Here is a 13027-nt window from a genome sequence, read left to right on the forward strand (position 1 = left end):
GCATAACCCTTACACTGGCCCTACAGACATGATAAACAGCGTAACCCTTACACCGGCCCTACAGACATGATAAACAGCGTAACCCTTACACTGCCCCTACAGACATGATAAACGGCGTAACCCTTACACTGCCCCTACAGACATAATAAACAGCGTAACCCTTACACTGCCCCTACAGACATGATAAACAGCATAACCCTTACACTGGCCCTACAGACATGATAAACATTGTAACCCTTACACTGGCCCTACAGACATGATAAACAGCATAACCCTTACACTGGCCCTACAGACATGATAAACAGTGTAACCCTTACACTGGCCCTACAGACATGATAAACAGCGTAACCCTTACACTGGCCCTACATACATGATAACCCACCTGTACAAAAGAGCATCTGATGCCATCACATTGCACGATTTGTTCAGTTTCAACGAAGTTGGCAACCTGGCCTTCCGTATCTACTCCTCGAACGTAGAACCTGGTGCCAGCCCGATATATACACCTGCGGGAGATGATGATGTAGTCGAAGTTTTTGTTGTTGATGCTGGTGCTGTTAATGCTGATGACTGGCAGGTTCAGGAAACATGGCTCACATACTTGGGCTACATGTTTAATGTGTTGACGGAGGTGGGCTATTTTAAGTGTACTGTGTGTACTGTGTATACTGATGAGGTCCAGTCTGAGCATACTGTGTTAGTGTTAGTGTTCTCTGTGTACTAAAGATGCCTGCTGTGAATGTAAAGTGTGTACTAATGATGTCTGGTGTATGTACTGTGTGTACTGATAATGTCCGGAGTGTGTGTGCTGTGTGTACTGATGATGTCCAAAGTGTGTACTGTGTGTACTGACGATGTCTGGAGTGTGTGTGCTGTGTGTACTGATGATGTCTGGTGTAAGTGTACTGTGTGTACTGAAAATATCTGGTGTGTGTACTGAAGATATCTGGTGTGTGTACTGAAGATATCTGGTGAGTGTACTGAAGATGTCTTGTGTGTGTACTGTGTGGACTAATGATGTCTGGTGTATGTACTCTGTGTACTGATGATGTCCAGTGTATGTGCACCATCTGTACAAATGATGTCCCATGTGTTTACTCTGTGCACGAATGATGTACAGTGTAAGTGTACTGTGTGTACTGATGATGTCTGGTGTGTGTACTGTGTGTACTGATGATGTCTGGTGTGTGTACTGTGTGTACTGATGATGTCTGGTGTGTGTACTGTGTGTACTGATGATGTCTGGTGTGTGTACTGTGTGTACTGATGATGTCTGGTGTGTGAACTGTGTGTACTAATGATGTCCGGTGTATGTACTGTGTGTACTGATGATGTCTGGTGTGTGTACTGTGTGTACTGTTAAGGATACAGCCGTGCACCATGGGGAGGCAGTACTGCCCCAGCTCTGGTTGCTGTGCCAACTCTCGCAGGATGTGGCCATTCCACACAAACCTCTGGTCAGCCTGCAAAAACAAAACAATTCGTAACAGCTGGCATTGACTCTTGAAATCGCCGATACAGAGGACCACGATTTACATAAAACACAAAATTTAGAAATCTTAAATGTTTTTCTCTCAAATTGGACAAATGTTCTTTAGTTTATTGATACATTTAAGTTTGTAAGTATTCTGAACCATGTAGATTTCAGCAGCTGTAGATTTAAGGACCTCAACACAGATTTAGAACAGCTGTAGATTTAAGGACCTCAACACAGACTTACAACAGCTGTAGAGGTAAAGACCTTAACATAGACTTACAACAGCTGTAGGGGTAGAGACCTTAACATAGACTTACAACAGCTGTAGGGGTAGAGACCTTAACATAGACTTACAACAGCTGTACGGGTGGAGACCTTAACATAGACTTACAACAGCTGTAGAGGTAAAGACCTTAACATAGCCTTACAACAGCTGTAGAGGTAAAGACCTTAACATAGACTTACAACAGCTGTAGGGGTAGAGACCTTAACATAGACTTACAACAGCTGTAGAGGTAAAGACCTTAACATAGACTTACAACAGCTGTAGGGGTAGAGACCTTAACATAGCCTTACAACAGCTGTACGGGTAGAGACCTTAACATAGCCTTACAACAGCTGTAGAGGTAAAGACCTTAACATAGACTTACAACAGCTGTAGGGGTAGAGACCTTAACATAGACTTACAACAGCTGTACGGGTAGAGACCTTAACATAGACTTACAACAGCTGTAGGGGTAAAGACCTTAATATAGATTTACAACAGCTGTGGTCAACTAATTACTTGTAAGGGAAGTTTTCAGGCGGTGCACCACTCTTATCTACTGCACTATGCACCTGTATAGTGGATTCCACTGGAAATGGTCTAGCTTGTCTGTTATTCCAAGTGGCATGGAGTCAAGGTGGACTGATGCTACAAAATAGTATTGAACTTAAGGCTTTAGTGGTATATGACTTGAGGTGTACAGGCATCAAGGCTAAGTGGTGTATGACTCGAGGTGTACAGGCATCAAGGCTAAGTGGTGTATGACTTGAGGTGTACAGGCATCAAGGCTAAGTGGTGTATGACTTGAGGTGTACAGGAATCAAGGCTAAGTGGTGTATGACTCGAGGTGTACAGGCATCAAGGCTAAGTGGTGTATGACTCGAGGTGTACAGGCATCAAGGCTAAGTGGTGTATGACTCGAGGTGTACAGGCATCAAGGCTAAGTGGTGTATGACTTGAGGTGTACAGGCATCAAGGCTAAGTGGTGTATGACTTGAGGTGTACAGGCATCAAGGCTAAGTGGTGTATGACTTGAGGTGTACAGGAATCAAGGCTAAATGGTGTATGACTCGAGGTGTACAGGCATCAAGGCTAAGTGGTGTATGACTTGAGGTGTACAGGAATCAAGGCTAAATGGTGTATGACTCGAGGTGTACAGGCATCAAGGCTAAATGGTGTATGACTCGAGGTGTACAGGCATCAAGGCTAAGTGGTGTATGACTTGAGGTGTACAGGAATCAAGGCTAAGTGGTGTATGACTTGAGGTGTACAGGCATCAAGGCTAAGTGGTGTATGACTTGAGGTGTACAGGCATCAAGGCTAAGTGGTGTATGACTTGAGGTGTACAGGCATCAAGGCTAAGTGGTGTATGACTTGAGGTGTACAGGCATCAAGGCTAAGTGGTGTATGACTCGAGGTGTACAGGCATCAAGGCTAAGTGGTGTATGATTCGAGGTGTACAGGCATCAAGGCTAAGTGGTGTTACTCGAGACGTACAGGCATCAAGGCTAAGTGGTGTATGACTTGAGGTGTACAGGAATCAAGGCTAAATGGTGTATGACTCGAGGTGTACAGGCATCAAGGCTAAGTGGTGTATGACTTGAGGTGTACAGGCATCAAGGCTAAGTGGTGTATGACTTGAGGTGTACAGGCATCAAGGCTAAATGGTGTATGACTCGAGGTGTACAGGCATCAAGGCTAAGTGGTGTATGACTTGAGGTGTACAGGAATCAAGGCTAAGTGGTGTATGACTTGAGGGTGTACAGGAATCAAGGCTAAATGGTGTATGACTCGAGGTATACAGGCATCAAGGCTAAGTGGTGTATGACTTGGAGGTGTACAGGCATTAAGGCTAAGTGGTGTATGACTTGAGGTGTACAGGCATCAAGGCTAAATGGTGTATGACTTCGAGGTGTACAGGCATCAAGGCTAAGTGGTGTATGACTTGAGGTGTACAGGCATCAAGGCTAAATGGTGTATGACTCGAGGTGTACAGGCATCAAGGCTAAATGGTGTATGACTCGAGGTGTACAGGCATCAAATCTAAGTGGTGTATGACTTGAGGTGTACAGGAATCAAGGTTAAGTGGTGTATGACTCGAGGTGTACAGGCATCAAGGCTAAGTGGTGTATGACTTGAGGTGTACAGGCATCAAGGCTAAGTGGTGTATGACTTGAGGTGTACAGGCATCAAGGCTAAGTGGTGTATGACTTGAGGTGTACAGGCATCAAGGCTAAGTGGTGTATGATTCGAGGTGTACAGGCATCAAGGCTAAGTGGTGTATGATTCGAGGTGTACAGGCATCAAGGCTAAGTGGTGTTTTTCGAGATGTACAGGCATCAAGGCTAAGTGGTGTATGACTTGAGGTGTACAGGAAGCAAGGCTAAATGGTGTATGACTCGAGGTGTACAGGCATCAAGGCTAAGTGGTGTATGACTTGAGGTGTACAGGCATCAAGGCTAAGTGGTGTATGACTCGAGGTGTACAGGCATCAAGGCTAAGTGGTGTATGACTTGAGGTGTACAGGAATCAAGGCTAAGTGGTGTATGACTTGAGGTGTACAGGAATCAAGGCTAAATGGTGTATGACTCGAGGTGTACAGGCATCAAGGCTAAGTGGTGTATGACTTGAGGTGTACAGGCATCAAGGCTAAGTGGTGTATGACTTGAGGTGTACAGGCATCAAGGCTAAGTGGTGTATGACTTGAGGTGTACAGGCATCAAGGCTAAGTGGTGTATGATTCGAGGTGTACAGGCATCAAGGCTAAGTGGTGTTACTCGAGACGTACAGGCATCAAGGCTAAGTGGTGTATGACTTGAGGTGTACATGCATCAAGGCTAAGTGGTGTATGACTTCGAGGGCGTACCGCATCAAGGGTAAGTGGTGTATGACTTGAGGTGTACAGGCATCAAGGCTAAGTGGTGTATGATTCAAGGTGTACAGGCATCAAGGCTAAGTGGTGTATGACTTCGAGGTGTACAGGCATCAAGGCTAAGTGGTGTATGACTCGAGGTGTACAGGCATCAAGGCTAAGTGGTGTATGACTTCGAGGTGTACAGGCATCAAGGCTAAGCGGTGTATGACTCGAGGTGTACAGGCATCAAGGCTAAGTGGTGTTACTCGAGACGTACAGGCATCAAGGCTAAGTGGTGTATGATTCGAGGTGTACAGGCATCAAGGCTAAGTGGTGTTACTCGAGACGTACAGGCATCAAGGCTAAGTGGTATATTACTCGAGGTGTACAGGCATCAAGGCTAAGTGGTGTATGACTCGAGGTGTACAGGCATCAAGGGTAAGTGGTGTATGACTCGAGGATGTACAGGCATCAAGGCTAAGTGGTGTATGACTCGAGGTGTACAGGCATCAAGGCTAAGTGGTGTATGACTCGAGGTGTACAGGCATCAAGGCTAAGTGGTGTATGACTCGAGGGTGTACAGGCATCAAGGCTAAGTGGTGTATGACTCGAGGGTGTACAGGCATCAAGGCTAAGTGGTGTATGACTTGAGGTGTACAGGCATCAAGGCTAAGTGGTGTATGACTTGGGGTGTACAGGCATCAAGGCTAAGTGGTGTATGACTCGAGGTGTACAGGCATCAAGGCTAAGTGGTGTATGACTCGAGGTGTACAGGCATCAAGGCTAAGTGGTGTATGACTTGAGGGTGTACAGGCATCAAGGCTAAGTGGTGTATGACTTGAGGTGTACAGGAATCAAGGCTAAATGGTGTATGATTCGAGGTGTACAGGCATCAAGGCTAAGTGGTGTATGACTTGAGGTGTACAGGAATCAAGGCTAAATGGTGTATGACTTCGAGGTGTACAGGCATCAAGACTAAATGGTGTATGACTTCGAGAGGTGTACAGGCATCAAGGCTAAGTGGTGTATGACTTGAGGGTGTACAGGAATCAAGGTTAAGTGGTGTATGACTCGAGGTGTACAGGCATCAAGGCTAAGTGGTGTATGACTTGAGGTGTACAGGCATCAAGGCTAAGTGGTGTATGACTTGAGGTGTACAGGCATCAAGGCTAAGTGGTGTATGACTTGAGGTGTACAGGCATCAAGGCTAAGTGGTGTATGATTCGAGGTGTACAGGCATCAAGGCTAAAGTGGTGTTACTCGAGGGTGTACAGGCATCAAGGCTTAAGTGGGTGTATGATTCGAGGTGTACAGGCATCAAGGCTGCGTGGTGTTACTCGAGGCGTACAGGCATCAAGGTTAAGTGGTGTATGATCTCGAGGTGTACAGGCATCAAGGCTAACGTGGTGTTACTCGAGGGCGTACAGGCATCAAGGTTAAGTGGTGTATGACTTGAGGTGTACAGGAATCAAGGCTAAATGGTGTATGACTCGAGGTGTACAGGCATCAAGGCTAAGTGGTGTATGACTTGAGGTGTACAGGCATCAAGGCTAAGTGGTGTATGACTTGAGGTGTACAGGCATCAAGGCTAAATGGTGTATGACTCGAGGTGTACAGGCATCAAGGCTAAGTGGTGTATGACTTGAGGTGTACAGGAATCAAGGCTAAGTGGTGTATGACTTGAGGTGTACAGGAATCAAGGCTAAATGGTGTATGACTTGAGGTGTACAGGCATCAAGGCTAAGTGGTGTATGACTTGAGGTGTACAGGCATCAAGGCTAAGTGGTGTATGACTTCGAGGTGTACAGGCATCAAGGCTAAGTGGTGTATGACTTGAGGTGTACAGGCATCAAGGCTAAGTGGTGTATGACTTGAGGTGTACAGGCATCAAGGCTAAGTGGTGTATGATTCGAGGTGTACAGGCATCAAGGCTAAGTGGTGTTACTCGAGACGTACAGGCATCAAGGCTTAGGGGTGTATGACTTGAGGTGTACATGCATCAAGGCTAAGTGGTGTATGACTCGAGACGTACACGCATCAAGGGTAAGTGGTGTATGACTCGAGGTGTACAGGCATCAAGGCTAAGTGGTGTATGATTCGAGGTGTACAGGCATCAAGGCTAAGTGGTGTATGACTCGAGGTGTACAGGCATCAAGGCTAAGTGGTGTATGACTCGAGGTGTACAGGCATCAAGGCTAAGTGGTGTATGACTCGAGGTGTACAGGCATCAAGGCTAAGTGGTGTATGACTCGAGGTGTACAGGCATCAAGGCTAAGTGGTGTTACTCGAGACGTACAGGCATCAAGGCTAAGTGGTGTATGATTCGAGGTGTACAGGCATCAAGGCTAAATGGTGTTACTCGAGACGTACAGGCATCAAGGCTAAGTGGTATATGACTCGTGGTGTACAGGCATCAAGGAGAATGTGATTACCCTCTCATGCAGGGCAAGTGACGAGAAGTCGGAGCTGGTGTTCTGTAGACGCTGCAGTGAGTGTGTCAGGTCGAAGGTGTTGGAGAAGTAGAAGGCATCTGTCTTCAGGATCAGGTCCACCATGGACAAGTAGCTCCGGTTGTAGGAGGCCTGCACACGGAAGGACGGCAAAATAATACAGCTTTCATCAACCTTCTCAAGTCTGCTGTCGACAATATAAAGTTAACTGTGCTTTACTAAGACACAAGCACTACAAATACACAATTGTTTAATGTAAAGTGGTTTAATGTAATGTTTGGTATATTTGGGATGACACTTTCTCTGTCCAGTACAGATTCTAGTACTTGTTATGAGGTTGAGTCCCATCAGGAATTCAAATCTACACTCTCAGAGACATGCACCTAATCACCAGCACATGAAGTCAGCCATTTAACCAAACCAGCCATGCAGGTTCCACAAGAATGGAAGTGGGACGACTGGTTGTCTAGATCACAAATTTTGTGTACCCCTCTGACAAGTGCAAATTAGCACGGATCCCACAGCCAAAAGCTATGAATACACAATGCCAATGGGCATACAAGCATTACTGATTTCCATTCCATGATTCTTAATAGTTAAAGCTGCAGAGACTAGTCCAGATTTCTCACTCCTATTTCAATTTCATGATTCTTAATAGTTAAAGTTGCAGAGACTAGCCCAGATTTCTCACTCCTAGCCTGCTGAAACTAGTCTAGATTTCTCACTAGTCTGCACAGATAGTCCAGATTTCTCACTACTAGTCCTCAGAACTAGACCAGATTTCTCACTACTAGTCTGCAGAACTAGACAAGATTTCCCACTACTAGTCTGCAGAGATAGTTCATATTTCTCACTACTAGTCCGCAGCACTAGCCCAAACTTCTAAGTACTAGCTTGTAGTGCTGTCTGACCTGTTGCTCTGTGAGATGCAGCATGGTTCTCTTGTAGGAATGGGTTTCTGTGTCGGTCAGCTGCCATATCGTGTGCCCGTTGATCTCACCAACCTTCTCACGCTTCGTCATCACAATCAGGTATGGACCTGCAACAGTAACAACACACACACCATAACATTTTCTTTCAATTGTTATCAGAGTGTGTTTTTATTAATTTGTAATATCAAATAGATTAAGTGATAATTATTATGGGTCACAATGTTTAAAGTGTTGAGTGTGGGTCGCATCTCGCATCATTATATATGTTCAATGGCAATAGTATTTGTAGCGGCATGCCTTTTTGATAGAGCTTCAGAGTTGCCCCCCCCCCTGGCTGGCTTGTTTATTTTGTTTTGACTTCCTGTTTTCATCATGCCATGTGTTCCACATGATTCCATAATGTTCTGAGAGAATAATGATGGAGCCTATCATTGCTAGAATGCTCGAGAACTGTGTAAGAGCTATATAGAGGCTGGTTGTTGAGTTGTGCGGCATGGGACTTTCACATGACTGGATTTATATACATCTGTCTGCCATCATTTAGCTGATCAACGTTTCAAGACTGACCGTGCTTGTCTATTCAAGTGCTGTCATTGTAAACAACCTTCAGTCAGTATTTCTCTTCTCACTGTAAATGTCAAGACTCTGGTGAGTTAATATTTTATACTTGTGGCCCAACATTTTAGATTTGTGACTCAATTGCATTGTACTAGAAATCTGTATTGTCATTCATTGTCGCTTGCTCATTGTTTGTTCAATATATTATTGAATATATTAGACTTGTCTGTGTTCTATTTTGCTGGTTCAAAGGGAACTCTTAAACCTTTTGTCACAGCAAATTTTTAACCATAACACAATCTCACACAAGCAGACACTTTCTCTCAGGCCAACACAGCTACGAGCATTAATAAAACAAAGTGTACACTGGACATTGTGGATATCCATGTATTCAATGTACATATCAAGTAATAGTTCTCTTCAGAATACTACCAGAATAACACTGTATATACTGAACTGCAAAAGTAACGCCACACCTATAGAGGTTTCTTAAAGCACACACTTTAATTTGCTCTAATTAACAATCAAACTGGAGGATTAAGTTTAAACTTGACACATTTAGAGTTCACACAAACAAAATCACCAAAACTGGTACCATTAGGATACCTCAAAGTCAGTATAGTGTGTGCCCTGCATGGGCATTGATGACGATGTTGCATCATCTGTACATGGACTGAATTAACCGGTTGATGAAGGCCATAGGGACTTGGGTAAATACTGTGCGAAATGCCTGATAAAGTCCAGTCGCAGTTGTTGTTCCTGGTTGGAGGTCATTCTGTCTTCTTTGAATCTTGTCCCAAATTTGTTCTATTGGATATAATCCGGACTGTGCGCAGGCTGTTGTAGGGATTGGATGCCATGTTGTCTTAGGAAGTCCAATGTTGCTCTGGCAGTGTGGGCATAAGCGTTGCCTTGCTGGAAAATGTGATTTCCATTGGTACAACGTGGTACAACGTGGGGTTTTTTTACTTGGTCAATACAGCAAGCAGTTGTTACGCTATTTCCTCTTCATGGACCGAGATCCTGGAATACCACGGGGCCAACTCTCTGGTTCAGACTGATTGCACCCCACACCATGATGAATGGACCAAGCCACGAGTCTCTTTCAACAATACATTCATTGGAAAACTGTTCCCCACAACTTCGCCATATCTCTCACTCTGCCATCGGCTGTCAAAACACAATATCAGACAAAAAAGAAACAGTTCTCCATTGTGTATAACGCCAATTTCAATGCTGAGTTGTCCACTGCAGTCAGTTTGAGCAGTGACGAACGGTGAGGACAGGACCATGATAACATCTGTGACAGCTGAGGTTTCTTACGCACAAACATCGATGCACTGTATCGGCACTAATGGGTCTGTTGTGTGTCCTAATTGTATGGCGTGATGTTTCCGTCGCTCTGGGGAAGTAATCCTGCAGATGGTTGCGAACAATCTGTCGGTCTTGTCGGTGAAGTCACTGAAGGTAGCCCACTGCATGGACAGTCTTGGATGCTGTTAGTGGCCTGATACCGCTCCTGCAGTCGGTCATTTGTCTGACATGAACATAAAAATGACTCCGTGCAGTCTGGCCAACTTGCAGTCCTCCCAAGTCTCGGTTCCTCTAATCTCTTGTAAGTCGATTTCAGGCGAGTTTGGGACTCGCTATCATTGTTAGAATTGTCATGTGCATTTTCATTTTCACAAACGTCATACGGAAACTTTTACCACGTCTGCTTTTTTAGGTGAATGTGATCGATATGCTTTTTCATTAGAAAACACACTGACGTTGGTAATAACTGTCAATTTGGATTGAAAAAACATGTTAACAAAAGGGTACAATCATAATTAAAACACCACCTTGTAAGAACAAAATTTTCTATTTGGTTTTCAAAGGTGATGTTTCTTTTGTGGTTCAGTATATATTCAACAGACGTCCACTTCATTGCCAACATACCTAATAGTTTATTGCGAGGAAAATTCTATCCTTTGTAGGAAATGCAACTGCAACCCATAACATTGTCAACAACATGGGGCAGTGAAAGTGATTAAGATGTCATATTTTCAGAATTCTTGCACAGAGGCAAACTTGGTTAAAGGTCATAGCCAGTATCAGAGTATGAAATAAGGCCTGTCTGCTATATTTCTGATGAACAGTCTACATTTGCAGCTAGCCAGCCCAATGGTCTGGTAAAAAATGTAGATAATATGTTCAACACATCGGAGTCATTTTCTTTGTTTGGTCTGGTTCAATCCACTTTGAGCTGGAAACATCTTGAAGTTACCAACCCTGATGACTGGCTAGGGTTTTGACTTATTCATACATTGCCAGTATACACTAGGACTGATGGTGCATGAATCTAATATCACTAGACAGTTGGCTGCATTAAAGAAAGAATACATGTATACATATTGCCCACTATTTAGTCCTGGACCCTTTAGATTAGACCATCACATAATCATGTCACGTCCAGTTCTGACTTTCTGATGTCACGTCCAGTTCTGACTTTCTGATGTCACGTCCAGTTCTGACTTTCTGACTTTCTGATGTCACGTCCAGTTCTGACTTTCTGACACATCCAGTTCTGACTCTCTGATGTCATGTCCTGTTCTGACTTTCTGATGTCTGACTTTCTGATGTCACGTCCTGTTCTGACTTTCTGATGTCACTTCCAGTTCTGACTTTCTGACACGTCCAGTTCTGGCTTTCTGATGCAATAACTTCAGAGACATTCACTGAGTTGCTTCTCTCAAGCTGACATAGCATAACACCCACTTGTCACTGGAGTGTCTGGCATTGGTGTGAACATCATAAGGTTAGATGGTGATGATTCTGCCAATGACCTAGTGCTTCTGGAAGATTCAGTGTTCATGCCTTGAAAAGCTTTCCAAAGCATTCTTTAGCCAAATTACTGCAAGAGATGCATCTATTACCAGTGTATGAACTAAGTCAAAAACCCAGCCAGACTTCAGGGTTGGTAACTTCAAAATGTTACCTGCCCAAAATGGATTTAATCAGACCAGACAATCCAAGGAAAAAAGATTAATTTTTAGTTACAATGAATAATTTAATATCAACACAGTGCTTTGAGCTTGCGATACGATAGTTCAGTGTTTGAAGTAATTGTCAAGTTCAAATGTAACACTCAATTTGAAAAACAGATTTTAAAATATGGTGAATTTACTCAGATGTATGGTACATGTTATCTAAACTTTTTACCAGACCATCACACTGGCCAGCTGTAAATTTAGACCGTCCGTCAAGAATCTAGCCCTTCTCTGACGGTCATACGGGCCTTATTTCTTACACTGCTATTACTAGCATGTAGGATGTGGGTCAGTGCTCCATCCTCCACCTGCAGCAGACACAAGTCACAAAAGACCGTAAATGTTCAGACTATTTTAACTTGTTTACATCTGTAGACTTATACTGCCTCACACTATGTTATTTCTTTTATTCTGGGGTGGAAATGACATGAAACCAAAGTTTTCAGCCTTATCTAACAGAAAGCATCTTGCTCTGGTTGACCATGACATGATTCTCTTCACTTGGAGCCAGAACCACCCCCTAATCTGCACAGTGGGTTGAGTCAGGCAGGAATCCATAGAATGACATAGGATAAGTATCATGAATATACAATTTATAGTAAAATATTTCAATTTTAATCCTATCTCACATTATGCACTTATCTCTTGGTTGGACGGCAGGCAGCAGATTACCCTGGTTTGTAGGAAGACGACAACAGCTGGAGACATAGTTCAGAAGGAAGTTGGCCTCAATTGCTGTAACGATTTTTAAATCGTAGGCATAACTTGTGCTTCTAAAAACCCCATCACAATACTTTACACAAACTCCCAGGGACTGGATGGCCCGAGTTTTCGACAGAATCATTCGTCAAAGAACGAAGTAAGAATCGGGCCTTCCTGCTTCGCCATAACTTCCAACATGTCCCAGAATCCAAGAACCTTTCAGTCATCAGTCCCAGTTTGCGAGTTCTTCAAAACTGTTCCCTACAGACACTTCTAATGATGTGAGGCGGGAGAGTTACCTATCTGTCAATGACCTTGTTTATCCCTCTGTAAGCTGGTGGCCATTAAGAGCCAGAAGATGAATACTTTCAATTTTCAAAGAGGATTCAGAATTCATACACCACTAACATGATTGCTCAAGAGGGTAAGCGAGTATGTGTGTATCATTGTTGTAACAGGCTGGCCTCTGTAGTCAATACACGACTTCCTACATGGGTGCACTTCAACACCTCAGCAGCACAGTGGAGTGAGTCCATCCTTGTGAATAAATAAAACAAATCAATTCCAAATTAACATAACTTATTCTGTAATTTACAAGAGAATATCCAATCCTGCAACTGTTTGGAGAGTCACTCCAGCTGCATTGTCCAGCAGTGAATACTTGCTGCACCAGAACAGATGAAGTCCCTGGACGTTGGACATGTCTCAGAGATAATGGGCTGAAAAGGTTATTTCAGATTCCTCAACACCCTTCCTGGAC

General features: G+C 43.8%; 1 protein-coding gene across 2 annotated transcripts in view; it reads right to left on the minus strand.

The window, feature by feature from the left end:
- Window positions 1–13027, minus strand: part of LOC124264802 (phosphatidylinositol-3-phosphatase SAC1-like) — a 62776-nt gene that overhangs the window by 25485 nt on the left and 24264 nt on the right. For both annotated transcript variants that reach the window (XR_006895252.1, XM_046699592.1), the window contains exons 4-7: window positions 7958–8085; window positions 7029–7178; window positions 1370–1463; window positions 383–570 (exon numbers count right to left, since the gene is read on the minus strand). Coding sequence is in view for 1 of the 2 variants with exons in the window: in XM_046699592.1 (XP_046555548.1) it covers window positions 383–570; window positions 1370–1463; window positions 7029–7178; window positions 7958–8085 (560 nt within the window). In the remaining variant the exon portion in view is untranslated. The remainder of the gene's footprint in view (window positions 1–382; window positions 571–1369; window positions 1464–7028; window positions 7179–7957; window positions 8086–13027) is intronic.

The sequence above is a fragment of the Haliotis rubra genome, unplaced genomic scaffold (genome assembly GCF_003918875.1).
Source record: "Haliotis rubra isolate DU_JTF1 unplaced genomic scaffold, ASM391887v1 Scf944, whole genome shotgun sequence".
NCBI classification, from domain to species: Eukaryota; Metazoa; Mollusca; class Gastropoda; order Lepetellida; family Haliotidae; genus Haliotis; species Haliotis rubra.